The sequence below is a fragment of the Onychostruthus taczanowskii genome, unplaced genomic scaffold, assembly GCF_017590055.1.
Source record: "Onychostruthus taczanowskii isolate IOZ18803 unplaced genomic scaffold, ASM1759005v1 scaffold13, whole genome shotgun sequence".
Lineage (NCBI taxonomy): Eukaryota > Metazoa > Chordata > Aves > Passeriformes > Passeridae > Onychostruthus > Onychostruthus taczanowskii.
The window spans coordinates 5,982,240-5,998,715 of NW_024498462.1; the positions used below are offsets into that span (position 1 = coordinate 5,982,240).

The 16,476-nt window shown below is 40.1% G+C and overlaps 1 protein-coding gene across 2 annotated transcripts in view; it reads left to right on the plus strand.

Annotated features, from left to right (window-relative positions):
- Positions 1 to 16,476, plus strand: part of TENM1 (teneurin transmembrane protein 1) — a 227,078-nt gene that overhangs the window by 205,346 nt on the left and 5,256 nt on the right. For both annotated transcript variants that reach the window (XM_041396472.1, XM_041396471.1), the window contains 3 exons: positions 3,598 to 3,770; positions 6,030 to 6,265; positions 12,084 to 12,380. In XM_041396472.1, coding sequence (XP_041252406.1) covers positions 3,598 to 3,770; positions 6,030 to 6,265; positions 12,084 to 12,380 — 706 coding nt within the window. The remainder of the gene's footprint in view (positions 1 to 3,597; positions 3,771 to 6,029; positions 6,266 to 12,083; positions 12,381 to 16,476) is intronic.

Here is a 16,476-nt window from a genome sequence, read left to right on the forward strand (position 1 = left end):
TCTTTCAGTCCTGGTATTCTTACTCTCAATGTCCCACTGACATTGAGCATAAACCATTTCACACTATTGCTCTTGCTATACTATTGCTCATTCCTCTTTTTAAAGTACAGCTCAAGTTTTGAAAGATCTTTTAAAGGACTTCACCTGCTTGCAAGTGCCTCCTGCTGTATGTAGTATAGATATATTCATTAAGAAGTACCTGTGCCTTGGGAGGATTTATATGATGTTTATGATTAACACAAAGAAATTTTGCTAAATTAAACAGTTTTACATACTTTCCCAGCTTTAACTACAGGCTGGGTAACACTGTCCTCACCAATGCTTTGAGTTGTCCAGGCTTTGCATGACCACACACTCCTGCCAGCCTACATCAGTCAGGGAAAATTAACAGAATTACAACTTTAGCATTACAAAAACAGCAACAAAATTAAATTATGTCAATTAAATAAAATCATGTCATTAATATTGAATTTATTAATTTATTAATTTATTTAATAATAAGTATATTTAATCCAATATATTAAGTCATTTTCATAACACATTACAAATTCCTCAATGACTGAAACACATAATGTAACCTGATGTGCTGCAGTCAGAGAGACAGTGGGCTGTAATCACCTCAGTGCTGAATAGTTGTGCTTTCAGGAGATGCTGCTCACCTGCTACCATGAGTGGTCATGGGCTGTGAATAGGTAATGGCCTTGGTTATCTTTTACCCAGATACTGTTTTCCAGGGAGGTCACATTCTGTACTGACAGCCAATTTCAGTTTGAAAATTAGAACTTTTTGAAGGGTTTACTTATATATATATGAGTTGCTTGTGAGCACCATGAGAATGTAGCATTGGAACTAAGGGCAACTTTCAAATTGCTTGAAATCATCTTTGGTGCTTAAGGTAGATTCGCATTCACATCCAAAAGTTCAACCCGTGGCACTGTCAAGCTGAAATAGGGATGAGTTTGTTTAACAGCACATATCACACATACTTGGGAATATGAGCAAAGATAATGACCTGTTCAGAACATCTACCTTTATGTCAGATTCACTCGCAGAGGGAAATTATTAAGAGGTAGAAAACCACCTACAAAAGTACTTGTCATCCATCTACTCTAATCTGATGGAATTGAAGTGCTGAAAGAGCTCTTGCATACAATTATAGCTAATGTACAATTTTAAGTCATCTAGATTTCTTCTAATATTGTGTCATTAAAGCTGTAAAAGAGGAGGGGAAGCACTGGTCCTCTATTAAATCAAGGACAAGAAAACATCTGCAAGAAACAACTCTCTCAGAAAAAAATTAATTAGACTGCTTTCCCTTTGAAATGATATAACTCTTAACTGTGCTACACATAGAAATGCAAATGGATTGTGAAGCAATATCCCCATGTGTGCATTTCAAATACTGGTGAGCACTTCCTCATGTGAGTACTGAAATCAATGCAATTATTTGCATGATTAAATGGTCACTGACATGATTAACAGTGGCATAACTGAGCCCCAAATTAACATTAAGAAATATGTCATGATTCCACCCCTATTAGTATGGGTAGGACATTGCAGGAGCTGAGTCCCAGTGTGCTGCTATTCATCATGTGGAAGGTGACAGAACCTGTCCTCAGAGGGCTGAGTTTCTTGGAGCAATCTAGAAGCAAAAAAAGAACCCTTTAGATGATCATGCTGTGGAATCAATACTGAGACACTCTTCTGCGTGTCCTCCTTGAAGCCAGTGGGGCCATCTACACGAGTGAGAGGCTCTGGTGTGTGCTCGGGTCTCATTACGAGTCAGCACCTTCCTGGCCAGCCAGCCAGGAGCAGTTTATCCCATTTTCAGCCAGACAGGGAGTTTTGTATTTCAGCAGCAGCACTATCAGCAGCCAAACTGGATCCTTAGTGAAGATGGATCCCATGTCTTGAACATAAGTACATTGCAATGAACCAGCTGTATTTGCACCTTAAAAATGCAGTTTGGGGGGATTTTCTGTGGTACAGTAGCAAATCCAAATAACCTACCAGGCTGTCACACCTGTTTGATCAAGCAGTAAATGAAATATAACTGCCTGATGTTCGTGGAGTTTTCTAATGATGAAAAGTAGTGATCTGAATCAATTTTAGTCGCTGCCTGTGGCACACAGTCAACTTGCATAGAACTGGCAGAAGGGGAGAATGTGAATAAGTGACACAGTATATATGTAAGGGCAGTGAGAGGTGAAAAGGAGAGAGATTATTTTTAATTTAACATTTGATTAATTTTAACTTATTTGTCAAAAAAACACAAGATGGTTACTAGTTCATTCTCTAGCGTTTGAAAAGAATAGCAGCTCTATTTTTCTTTTTTTATATTGGAGGGAAGACAAAAAAATCCTGATATTTTTTCACCAATACTTCTTGTGACGTATAGATTTTGTCTGACTAATTAGGGGCAGATAAAGATCCTAGAGAAATTATGCCAATACCTGAAAGGGAAGAACAAAGCCAGATCATCTGCTGATGTGAATGGGAAGAGCTTCATTGGCGACAGTGCAGTTCCACCAGCTGATATATCAGTTTGGGCTGTGAAAGGAGACAACTAATAAAACATGAAAACTTAATTATGCTTTCATACCTGCACAATAAGTTTCTGTTTTATGAAGATGAGTTGGTTTTGCTCATGCAAATACTCTGCAATATCAGTGAGTTGTCTTAGGTGAATAAAAACATGTCAGCATCAATAAGATTTTTAAGATGTGAGGCATTATTATGAAACAATACCAAGCACCAAGCAATGCTCGGTGCTGGTTTCTGTGTGAACCATCAGAAAGAAGAATTATGTTGATAGAACTGAAAAGACCTGTTAGAAATGCTGCTCCAGAGCTCTGGAATTAATTATTGACTTTTTGGTAACATGGCCTGATTCACAATCAAGTACCTTGAGCTACAAGAATTTCTTTAGCACTGATGAAGTTTAGGTGAACTGAAATGTAGTGCTCTAGATTCTAGGTGAGAAGCTGATTTAAGTAGACCCATGGGAAACAAAACACAAGAGCAAAACCCATGTAGGCAACTTATTTCCTGCAGATTTCAATCTAATTTTATCACTGTTGTTACGCTTTAGGTCCCCTTTTTGCATTCACCACTCATATTATGTGCTTCACATACGTGCTTCACACATCTGTGACAAAAGGCAGCTTTTAAGTGTTGCAGAAGGTAAGAACTGGTTTTATTTAATCTTATGGGTACAAAAATGCCGTTTTAGGGGTGAGTCGGATGCCTGACCACCGAGTGACCTCCAGTGGCCTTGTTCCTGCATCACAGCCCACTAGAGGAAGCCCCAGCCAGCCGTGAGCAGCACAGAAACCTCTGGCACAGGCTGGGTGATGTAGGTAGCATCTCATAGTATTCCCAGTTGTATTTGAACCAGCACCACTGAAAAAGACTCCAAGCAGGAATTCAGACTAAGTACTGAATGCATTTTGAGTAACTAAATGGACCAATTCTTACCTTTTGACTTACTGCACAGTGTTGACAATGCTTCCTACCTCTCACTATTTTTTCTGCTTTTAGGAGTATCTACACAACAACAGGGGTGTATTTTCATGGCTCTTTAATATCATTTTGCAGGTATGACTCTGATGGCCACCTGACCAATGCAACCTTCCCAACAGGGGAAGTCAGCAGCTTCCACAGTGATGTTGAAAAACTGACACGAGTGGAACTTGATACTTCAAACAGGGAGAATGTGATCACAGCCACAAACTTCTCAGCTACCTCTACAATATATACTTTAAAACAAGGTAATAAAAGCATTTCTGTTATTTCTTCCCTAATCACTAGACGTTACTGCATTCTTGACTGACGGCCAGAAAAAAAACCCCAAAAAACATTAGAATTAGTTCATTTGTTTCTTCCTTGCTTCAGCACCAACAGCTATAATTCTGCTGGGCTACCAGTTAGAAACAAGCCCAAAGAGAATTCTTCTTCTCCTGGAAGAACTCCATGGATAAAACCTAATTATTGAAATCTCTGATGTCTCCAGGCTTTACATGCTTCTTTCTGCTTCAGTATTTGGAGAACTTGAACTAACCTGTAACACACTGAGCTTTGTTATTCTAAGCAATACTCCACAGAAGAATGACAGGTGCCACTGACATTTTAGCACTGAAATGCCTTCTTTGGCCAGTACTGTGTATTCTTTTCGGTAGTTCTGTGACCTGGTGGCAGCACTTGTAGGAAGGGGGAGAATGTGGCCCACCTCTGCTCATGGCTACCTTGGGGATTAGATTTTGACTCAACTCCTGCAGACACCACAGTATTTCCCTGGTAATATCATATATCTCAAAATAAAAAAACTGCTCTCTGCCTAATTGGAAATGCCCCAGTGTCCTCCTGCAGATTTTGGGGATTTATCACCAGAGTTCTGTGTTTACATAGTTTAATCAGTCTGGGGTCTTTTGTCCTTGTTGGGTATTTTGTTGTCAATGGATTGCTCAGGCTTTGAGAGAACAGGTGCTGGGAAATAGCTCTCTGATGTCTTTCCAGATCTGCTATAGAAAAGCTTTGTAACTGAGCTCATCACAGAACTTTTCTTTCTCTCAAGTTTTCATCTATAAGAAAAAACTAGAAAGAACTCACTTCACAAGATACCCACTCATTCCTCTTTACTATTGCATGGTGGAGACAGCACTGCATAAATAGAAATAATTATATTGTTCTGTCACCTGTTAAGCTTTGTCCAAGTGACTCCATCTGCTCTCTGCACCGTCTGCTGCCTGATCTGTCTGTCCTTAAATCTGAAACTCTTCAAAGTTGCTAAATTATCAAAGTCTGTCTCAGCAAAGTGCTTGCACACAACCGGCAGTGCCAGAAATTAACAGCTCTAGTTATTATTGTATGTGTGTCATAAATTCGTATAATTTACATGTTTACATATCCCTGAAAAATTAGCACAAAGCACCTTGTGAACAGCTAACAGGTGTGGTATCCTTACATCCAATTATCTTTACTTTCTGGCATACCCTACTGTTTTCCTTGTATTCACATCTCAAGAGCTGGACCAGTTACTTCCATGTGGACTGGCTTAAAAAAAAGGATGCTGTGGATACTCCCTAGCTGGAGTGAGTTGTCTCACTGTAAGGGTGAGACTTTTGTTTTGTATGTTAGCACTAAACTCAGGCACGTGTTGGAGTTCCCCCTGCAGCTGAGGTGCAGGAACATCCATATCCCAGCCTGAGCAGATGCCAACGTGGCACAGCTCTGCCTGCAGAGGAGGAATTACACTGCCCAGGCAAGGGAGAGGAGCTCCAGTGTCTGTTGCCTTCATATACTCTCAGTGGAGACCTGCTCTGGACCTTCCAGACACTTCTGGTAGTTTTGGGGAGGAGAGGGAGGCTGTGCTGGGTCACCCCAGCTCCCCTAACATCCCTCTGTGACACAGTCCTGAGCCTGTGGAGCTGCTCACTGTGCCAACACTGCTGATCCATTAATTTTTCTGGCCACAGTCACTTCCCAGTTCTGTTGGACCAAGCTTCAGCCTTGTGGCTGATCATCCCTGTGCCTCAGCCCAGAGTCCTCCTGCTAATGGGGAAGAGGACAAACCTTTTGTACAGTAATACAAGGAAAAGGGACAGAATGGGAGACTGGCTGTCATCCTAGGTATCTGGAAACCAGCTTTCTTGTTTGACCTCAGATACTCTTGCAGTTGTTCGAGCAGTACATTTTGCTGTTGGGATCTGCAACATGCTAAGATCATCACAATATCAGTGGTCAATACTCAGCTTATGGTTTTACATACCTTTAAGCTGAAAGCAGAAATTCTTTATTCCTGATGCAGGAAACCTTCACAATGGAAATCATAAGGCCAAATGTAATAAAAAGCTCTTAAGACTTGGGAAGGCCTGGAGGTTACAGTTTGCAAAACTCACTTTGTGGTTGGGGTTCAGCTGTCTGTAACCTCCCTGGGTTACAAACTGAGCCCTGTTGTGCCTAAAATTTGGTTTATAAATCTGAAGATCTGCACTTCTCTCTGTTCCCTGATTTTTGTTGGTTTTTGACAGATAACACACAGAACATCTACCGGATCAGCCCGGATGGGTCCCTGAGAGTCACCTTTGCCAGCGGAATGGAAATCACACTGAACACGGAACCTCACATTCTAGCAGGGGTTGTCAGCCCCACGCTGGGGAAGTGCAATATCTCCCTTCCTGGAGAGCATAACTCAAATCTCATTGAATGGAGGCAAAGGAGGGAGCAGACCAAAGGCAATATCTCCACATTTGAGAGAAGGCTAAGGGTAAGGCTTCCTCTTGTGTAAGTGCAGTGTTCCCTTTGAAAGCCATTGAACTAAAATCATGTTGAAATGTTATACTTCATAAGAATGAAAATGTTGTGTCAGTGGTGGGCCCCAGCCATGAATTTCAAAACCAAACTACTCCAACAGTCTCAGGGATGTTTGATCTCTGTTTGATTTTGATTGTAAGATTTGACCTCAAGACACAATTAGTTCTTCTCTTCCCATCCTTCTTCAACTAAGAACTTAATTATGGCTTTGGAAGAAGCTGTGAGCAAAGGACAGTGCATAGTTACTCTGGCACAGCAGCAAAGTTGGAGCCACATTTTGCATCTCTCAGATCTATCAACCCTTTTTCTTCTGGGGGAGCTGAGGGGTGCCAGCTGCTGCCCAGGGCAGAGGCTCTTGCAGCACACACTTTGGGTGTCTTTCCTTGGACTCAGAGTGCTGTGGAGCTTCCCTGTGTATTCATTCTGTCCTCTGTCACTTGCTCTGAAACCCCCAACTCCCTCTGGCTGGGTTACACCACAGCTCCAAGAAAGACTTGCTTTAACATTGCATCGTTGGTTTATTTTTACCTGTGAGTACAATGACAGATGGTCAACATTTAGCATTTAATTACATAACACCATGGCTCAAAGAGATTGCTACTTTGCTAAACAGGTTTTTTATTAAATCAGTTCTGGTTTTCACATGAATACCACTTAAAATGCCTGTACCCATAGTACAACTGTAAATTTTGGCTTTAAAAATATTGTGTTATTGACTACAACCCTTCTGGATAGGAATTATGTCTGAAGGTATACCTGTTAACACTGAAAATATAGAAATGGTTATTAAAATCCCTGGATTGTCAAAACCACCAAAATCAAAACCATCTCATTTTGATTATGAGATACTATAGATTTTTTGTAAGTGTACCATCTGTTTGCTTTCCAACTGCTCAATCAAAAATGCAAGACTTGGAAGATCCGGCCAGACTGGGCACTGTATGTAAAGCACCTGTTTGAAAGGACATTGTTCAGATTTGACAGTCACAGTTACTTTTTAGGCTCTTGCAAGCAGGCAAAAGCTTCTTTTAGTTCTTCTTGCCCACCTCCTGCCTCCTTCCTCCCTAAATTTGTGTGAGGCCTCATAGCCCTGTCTGGGGAAGTAGCTGAACTCACCACTGTGACAAACATGTTAAGATGGCAGGATCCAAACTGTGGCTTCCTTGGCTCATGTTCCCTATTCAGCTGGATGCTTTCTGTGTGACTTTGTGCTTAAATAACAGTATGGCACGTTTTTCTAGAAGAATCTTATGTAATAAGATGGTTAACAGAAAGGATATAGTCAGTCATCTATTCGGCTTACATTGCCAGTGACTAGTTGTTCATCGCAATTCTGTTTAATACAGCTACTTCATCTTGCAGAGTTTCACCATTGTGCAGTTTGTATTTTCTGTTGTTGAAATTCACTGCAGTTTCTTCTGAATTTTCACTTGTTTCTGTGTGATCTTTAACACTGCCTGGCAAAAAAAAAAAAAAAAAAAAGCACAAATTGGTCAGGATTAAATGCATTCTGGCTGGAGGCAGAAGATGTTCATTGAAATGTTGCAACACTGAAGGTATCCAGAGGTCAACTGATTGACCTGCCTTTGGAATAGGATGTTGGTAGACAAAACCACTCATGTATTCCTCAAGAGGACTTAGGAATTGTCCCTGCCTGCTCAGAAGGACAAGCCAGCTGCCTGTAGTGCAGTCCTGACTGTACTGACTCCCTTGGCTGTACTGAGCTCTGGGACTGTTGTTCTCAGAGCTGTCAGGGCAAGGCTGGAGGGAACCTGGTGGGATAGCACAGGTTCCTCTAAAAGGAGGACTTTAGAGTAGAAAGGAGGAGAAATGTTAGAATCATAGAATCATTTATATTTGAAAAGACCTCTAAGATCGTCAAGGCCAATTGTATTCTGCACAAAGGAGACACCATGTAAATAGGCACAAGAGAAAGGCACAGATGGACTGCTGAGGCTGCTAAGACCATGAAGAAGGACTTTGGAGAACAGCAGAAATAGCTGGATCCTGGAGTTTATCTTCAGCACTGAGACACCTGCATGGTTTGCTGGTGGAATGGAGAGTCAGTGGAGACGGAAGGAGCTGGAACAGTAGACCAAAGGAATCTACCTAGAGACAGCTCTCTTTTCTTGGTGATTATAGGAAATGCAGCACAGCAGGAACAAAAGTACCATCCAGTAGTGTGTTTGAAACAGTACACCAAATAATGAAATGGATTTAGGCCTTGCTGTGGACAGATCCTTGAGTACTGCTGGGAAAAAAAAAGTATCACTGAAAGTCATTATGCTGGATGAGATTCTGGACAGACCTTCTGAAAACTTTTAGTGAGTTATATTTTTAAAATAAACTATTTAAGCACTTAATATGCCATGCCTGGCACAATAGGAAGTGTGTTAGAAAGCTTGCAATGTAGGGCAGAAAGAGCTATACTGAACTTTGAAAATACATGTAAAGAAAAGCTCTGGGGACTGGAGCAGTTCTCAATGGAAATGAACAGACTTGCAGGAGCCCTCAGTTAAAGGAAAAAAAAAAAAAAAACAGCACAATGGAAGAGTTTTCTAAGAGCGAAAAAAAACAGCATAGAAATGAGGTATAAAGATGTTACTTAGAAATCAGTCCTGATACCATCAGTGAAACAAACGGCTTTGACTGCTAAAAGGTATAAATTAGAAGGCAGGTAGCTGGGGATGAGATAAAGGATGACCTACTTGAAGAGAAGAAAGAGAATAAAGCTTTTCCTTATCTGCCTGGTCCTAACTTTTTTAATTCTAATGGCAATTAGCAACCATCTTGAAAGCATGTGACTCTATCAGTGTTATTTCCAGTTTTGGAAAGAGGCCGCTGTTAGCATGATCTGAATAATGCTGGAAACATCGGGTTTTAAAAGTTTGGATTTCTGCATGGTGTGAATATCCTGCTCTGGAGATAGGACAGAAGTTAACTGAAATGCTGGAACAGTCATCTAACTTTATCTCAGGGTCTAAATCAATGTGGGAAACAGAAATTAACCACAGGTTTCCTTTAAGTGAAGAACTGCTTGCCCCAGCACTTCCTGAACATATATAAAACAGTCTGTGGGCATGTATGCATTTTATATTAATAATAAATCTATGTACAATCAGGCATTTTAACATCAATCTTAATCTAGCAAGACTTCTTTTTTATCAATTGAACTGCTGTTTTAATTGACTTCTAAAAATGAAGCAAAGACTGCTGTTAAATCTGATGAGCATGGTGCATAGTAATACCCTGTTTAGAATGCAGCTCTGCTCCCTCCTGACTTTTGCATAACTTGGGGAACGTGGCATTGGATGCAGTCCAGGTTTTATAACTGAATGTCTACAAAATTGAAAATTGAATGCTTGGCCAGTCTTAATTTTTTCTTTTTTTTTTTTTCTTTTTTTTTTTTAATAACAACAACAAAAGTAACTCACTGGCCTCAGTTCAAAAATCCTGCAGACACAGGCTTTTACAGCCATGTTCATTATTGCACTTAGCAAATGATCTCCCTTTATTTACCAATCTTACAGCAAATTCTGAAGATGGGACCAAGTCCTCTGCCAGGGTGTATGAGTTTGCATTGGCTCAAATGAAAACACAGACAAGGAAGGAATGCAATTATCTCATCTGACTTACATATCAGGCAGGGTGGAAATTAAATCAAAAGAAGTGCATGTTTATGTGACAGTTACACTGCAAAATTTCTAGCTAAAAAGCTAATGGAAGTAGAGTCAACAAATGTTCAAAAATATAGAATAAATAAAGAAAAAATATAGAATAAATATATTTTTATGTACTTCTAACATTACTAAAGTCAGCTGAATTTTCTCCCTATTTTCACTAGCTGGTATTCCAACCTGACATTGCTTTCAGAAGCCAGTTTTCCCTGGCTCATAGCAGAACACAAGTTCCAGCCACTCCCAGGGGGCTCCTTGCTATGGTTTATGTATCTGGAAGGAGTCATCTCATGAAGCCACTGGGATTTGAAATCAGCTTGTCAGTAGCTACATTGAGATGAGTCCTCCTACCCATTTATGATCCTGTCTTGCTTTGAGAAGGGTGTTAAACTTCACTTTAATAGAAGAAAGTAAACAAATGAGACATAAAATGTGCAATATAAGGGAAGTATTTTAACCTTATTTTAACTCTCTGAGTTTTCAATTACTGTTGCTTTCCACTTCACTGCTAATTCTGCCTCTGTTTGGTTTTCATTCTTATTTTTTGTATAGTCTCTGAAATTCAGATTGAAAGCAATTTGTTTTCAAGGCTCTTCTTTCTCCCAACTGCATTCTACAACGATATTAATAGCAATAAGAACATTAAGCATGTACATGGAACATAAATGAATAAGACATAGGGTATACCTCCTGCTTACTTTTCAGTTATTTTGCCACCAAGAAGATTTTTTTCAGAAATTTTAAGAAATTTGCTAAAAATATATATTATATTGAACTTAAACCATCAGTCTGTATACAAGCAAATGTAGTTGAACTGAGCATCACATTTTACTTGGGCTCCTTAACTATCATTAGAGCATAAATTGTGATAGTTACAGCAGTCTGCAGGGGTATATAGGTATTTTACAGCTATTGTAAATGAACACTATTAAAGTTAGACGTGTGTGTGTATAAAACTCCAGAAATGGTAGTTGAAGAAAGAACACCTGCTTCTTCTAGATTCTCAGATTATTTTGTATCTAAAACCAGAAAGAGGAACGAAAAAGAAATGTTAATTCTAATCACATCCTGAATTATTAACCAGGATTTATTAACCATTTAGTCCATGGCTGTGCCTCCAGGTCTCAGAGAGGAGCAAGCACTGAGCCCTGCTCTGTGCTGACACCTGCACAGGCACTGTCTGTGCTCTAAGGAAGTCATTCATGGGAACAGAGTGATAAAATGTGGTAGATTAATGCAACAAGCACATTGAGCATTGATCTGAAAAAGACATGTCAATGAACAATATTTTATGGTTCCTTGAATTATATATCTGATTTAAATGGTGTTTAATAGAGACTTCCCAGTGACTGAATGATCTAAAGATGCCATCCTGTAAAGTTGATGATAGCACTGGATAAATGCATTTTGTCTTCATGAATCTGACTCAGTTCAGAACTTGATTTCAAATTGAGCACGGGGCTGTGTTCCACCTGTCAGACACAGCAAGTTGCTGGTCCCAGATGTGGTGAGATCAGCAGCAAGGATATGGCAGTACCAGGCACGGCTGCTGCTGGCTCCCAGGAGTCTGGGAGTGAGGTGGTTTTGTGAGGAAGCATGAGGACACTGGTGAGCAGGGGCTGCAGGAGCTGCCAGCACAGCTCTGCCCTTGGCAGCACCAGGGTGTGACCTGGGCTGTGAGGGCTGTCCCAGAGCAGCAGCTGACCTGTCAGTGTTAACAGAGCTCAAGAGAGGATGTGAGACAGTAGATCTTTCTCAGTTCGTGGATTTAACTACACATCTTTGTCTGGAATCAAGAATTTAATCCACAGATGAGAAGAAAGAGGAGAAATTCAGGAAAAGGTGAGAGCAGAGGTGAGGATCTATCGCATGGAAACATCCTGTAATGCCAAATATAATAACACTGAATGCAAGGAACCATTTTTTTCAGTCCGTCTGTTTCTATCTGAATCTTTTCTTTTTTCTTATCTTCAGTAAGGCCCAACTCACAAAGTTAAACCATTGCTCACTCTGATTAGGGCTGACACAGACATGTCTGTGTTGGCTGTTCTTGGGATGCCTTGTGTTCTTACCATACTGTACCTCTGTGTTTAGACCCACAACAGAAACCTGCTCTCCATTGACTTTGACCACGTAACCAGAACAGGGAAGATTTACGATGATCATCGGAAATTCACTCTTCGCATCATGTATGACCAGACAGGACGCCCCATTTTATGGTCCCCCATCAGCAAGTACAATGAGGTCAACATCACTTATTCACACTCTGGATTGGTCACCTATATCCAAAGAGGAACCTGGACTGAGAAAATGGAGTATGATGCAAGTGGGAACATCGTCTCCAGAACATGGGCAGATGGTAAAATATGGAGTTACACATATCTAGAAAAGGTAAATTATTTTAAAAGTGGGATTTGTGCCAAGGCAAAAAAAAAATGGTGTTTATTTTATTTATTTACTATATTGTATTTATTTACTTTATTTATTTATTATATTATATTTTGAACTATGTTATAATGCTGTCTCTTGCAAGAGTATTTAAGACTTTTAAAACAGAAAATGCATAGAATTACATAACTACATAAAAATGTCTCTGGATATGCTCAGACCTGCGTGTCACCTGCTCAAACCTGACACAGTTTAGTTCTGAAGAAAGTTATCAACACCTCAGGTTTGTTTAATTGGTAGGTCAAAACAACTTTCCAGTCTGAGTCCAAGTTCAAGTGAACAAAGGACACCCTAACTGCTGAAAATCATGTTGCTACTCTGGATAACAGTCAGAAAGATAACAGTCCTGAAGGAGAACTTTTTTCTCCCCACAAACAGTTCTTTCAAGCCAAAATTAGGAACCCATGAATACAAGCTTACCTCTTCAATGCTGTATTCTAAACAAGGGATTGATCCTGTGTAGAGAAAGCTTACTGCAGTATTTATGGGGGCCATTTTCAGGGGAAATACTGATATGAAATGAGTTATTGCTCTGCTTTTATGGTGACTTCACATCTAAATTCCCTGAATATTTTAAGTTCCATGTATGTCTAGAGGCAATGGTCACAAAATGTGGAGATAAATATTGTACAAACCAAGAAGGACCATCTTCATCTGTAGTAACATTTTGTTTGGTCTTGTCTTTCAAAACCAGAAAGCCAGTCTGTATTTTTAAAGCTTTCAGAACTCAGTGTGAACTCATATTCAAAGTTTTTTAAATAGCAACATCTTGGACTATCCCTGACACCCTGAGTTAGCAGAACATTTTCTCTGAACCTGTAAACCACAGGAAAAGGCTATGGGGGGTGTGGGGCAGAAGAGGTAACATTGATAGGAGGAAATCCACACAGGAAATCCAGTGACTTTGAAGTTACTTGTATATTAAAGAGTTCCAAATGTGTACTTCTAAGATAAACTGTGCTGTACTTATTTTGAATGTATTTAAGATCCTCAAAAAACTTAAAGCTAACCCAGTGGAAAAAAATTATCAAGACTGGAAAATGCATAGAAATGTGATTCCTCCTTGTCTGCATGCAGTGTGGTTCTTGCATGTGTTAACAAGACTGGCAAACCCCAGGAGCTTCAGAAGTTTGTTTCAGATAAATTTGTCAGGGCTTTTTTGTCTGTATGCTCTTTAGCAAATTACAAGTAAACAGGCATTTTCTACAGCTTTCAAATATTTGGGCAATGTGCCTTTTGGAGGAATCTCTTATTTTTTTCTTTGGACCTAACGGACTGTAATTTTGGAAAGACATATGCTTCTTATCTTTCCAAACCACTTTGTTTGTTCTTAGTTTATGATGAGCTTATAAATAAAGTCATATAACTTAACACTGTTATTCTAGAATACTACACAAAACCAAATCCTGGTCTTGTAGAAGCAAGTGGCAAAAGCTTACTGGTTCAGGTAGCAGCTTGGGTAATGCTGTAACTTGTCATTAAAATTATGGAAAGTCATTCACACTGTGGACAATAATCTCCCAGCTATTTAATGTACTTCCGTGACTGTTGTTTCTTGTGCCAAAGAAAGATGAATTCCCTGTCAAAATTAGACATTGAAATATAACTTTGTGGCTGCATTAAAGTCAATAACTCATTGTGTTAATTATGTAATGATTGCTAAAGGTTTTCTGAAGCCTTGTAAGACCCAATAATTCTTTTCATGGAAAAAAAATCAATTATATAGGTTGCTTCCAATTCATACTTATTTAATTCTTCATTTTTATCACTAGATGAGTTAATTGTACATCTTCAAAAATCTCTGCCCCTTACAAAATTAGCTCAAATAAATACGATTTTAAAAAGCACTACAACATTAGCATTGTAAATAATTCTTAGTGATGAGATTCAGTTCCTCTTGTTTGGTCACTTTCCTCTAATTAGTTAAAACTTATAAAGTCTTCTGAATACTAGAAACTCGCTTTCAAAATCTGGCAGACAAAAGAGATGAGTGTCTGTGTGTGTCTGTTGGACAGAAATGACATCTAGTGGTGATGCTCAGCATTTGTCTATTCCCAGCAGAGCTCCCAGTAATTGGCCACTGGCTGTTTGTCTTGATACACCATACGGCATCAATCATTATGTGGTTGACCAGACTCTGGTTGCTTTAATAAAATGACAGATTTTTGGATGTTTTATGAGCTACCCTCATAAAATCCTTTAAAACAATTAGAACCCAATTTGTGCAGAGTTGAAAAATCTATTGTAATGTTATTAGGATGAATTGGGAATTAATTTTTTTTTCTCTTTATGGTATCCTCTAATAGGCTTGAGAGGATACTCAGTCTCCAGCCCTTGTACTGTCCATCTTTTTATTATCCTGGACAATAGTGAAAAAGCCAAAGGACTTTTACAAAGTGCTGTAAAAATGGTACACAGGGGCACTAAAGTTATATTGGGGATGTTTCTGATATTGTTATTCATACTCTGTCAATGGCAGACAGCTTAAAAACAGGCACGGGAGCAGTATATAGAGAGAGGCGTCATGGCAGTGCTAGGAGAGAGTTCAGCCAGTGGTTTACTGCAGACTGGAGACTCTTGACTGAAGGTGGAAACAAAATAAACACGGTGCATGTTGGAAATGGTTGGTGGAGCAGCAGTAAAGTGATCAGAAAATGCTCAGTGTGAGCTGTGTCGTCACCAGTTGGCAGAGGGTGACCTGGAGTGCCATATGTTGGTGCTCTCTGGCTGCTGTACAGGTGACAGATGTCTTTTGCCAAGGGCAGGAAGAGACACCTTGGGCAGGCAGGGGGCTGGGGTGCAGAGAGGAATGGCCAAGGCTGAGCCTATCTCTGGCCCTTTGAATGGGCAGTTGGTTTATTTGTCAGAGAAAAGTGGCTCGGGGCCAGTGTTACTTAACACACTGCAGGGCTGATCTTAAGGTGTTTTCTTCCCAGAGAAGATTTTTGAGCTTAGAGGGAAAAATATCCTACTTTTCTGATTTCTTTTCCCAGCACTCTGTGACTAAGTAGTCACAATGTTCTGTGTAAGACTTTGTTTTCTATGATGCCTCAGTCCTGCGGAAGCTTGACAAATTTGCTTATGTGCCTGGTGGGTTTGAGCTGTGGGCTAACAGCTGGGCAGTCTTGGTGCTCCAGCACAACTCAGACAAGGCAAGGAATGTGCAGTGCTCTGGTCCAGCCAAGCCACTTGCTAGAGCTGGGGGAAGGTGACAGCGTTCCCATATGTTTTCATTCTGTGTTTTCAATATCTTTATTTCAATAGTGACTGTTCACCAGCCGGCTTGTGCTCTGTGACACTATGACTTTCCATGGTGGGTGAGAAGGTGTGCAGAACACAAACTTTAATCGTCAGTAGAAAAAGTCTGCTGTGCTTTCGCATTCATCTGCCAGATAAGCAAACCAGATTTCATTAGTCAGCCACAATTAACCAACACAGGGCAAATACCAAGTACCTGTACAGAAATTATATTCTTTGTAAACATTAAAAATAAGCAATAGAAGTAGTCACACCAAAGAATCTGCAGAGTATTTTCATCCATTCATAGGCATGGACATATTATGAACTCTGGGGCCATGTGTATTTAGAAGATATACAGGAAAAGGGCTAGGTCTGTGCTGGAGATAAGCAGAACACCAATAAAAGCTAAACACCTTGTACATGCACAAAATTTCCCTTTTCCAGCTCCTCTAGACACATCTGCTGGTGCAGATGCTTTGCCTGTGCACGAGGAAGAGGTTCCCTCTGTTTTTGCTTCCTGAGAGGATGCCCTAAGTATTTCAAATCAACATAGCAAGTCAGCATGAGGCTGAAATGCTACTGAGAGCCACATCTGCCTTCCAGTTTGGAGGCCCTTACCTCTAGACTTACTATGATTCTCCTCCTGTTTTGTACCACCTTGCTGGCCAGCTCTCCTGGAGCTGAAAGCTTCACCTGGAATTGTACAAACAGTAAGAGCAAACTACAAGAGTGAGTGTTTGTTTCAGCATTTCCATACCCTGCAGGCGCTCACTAGCTGGATCCCCATGTGCTTGATCCG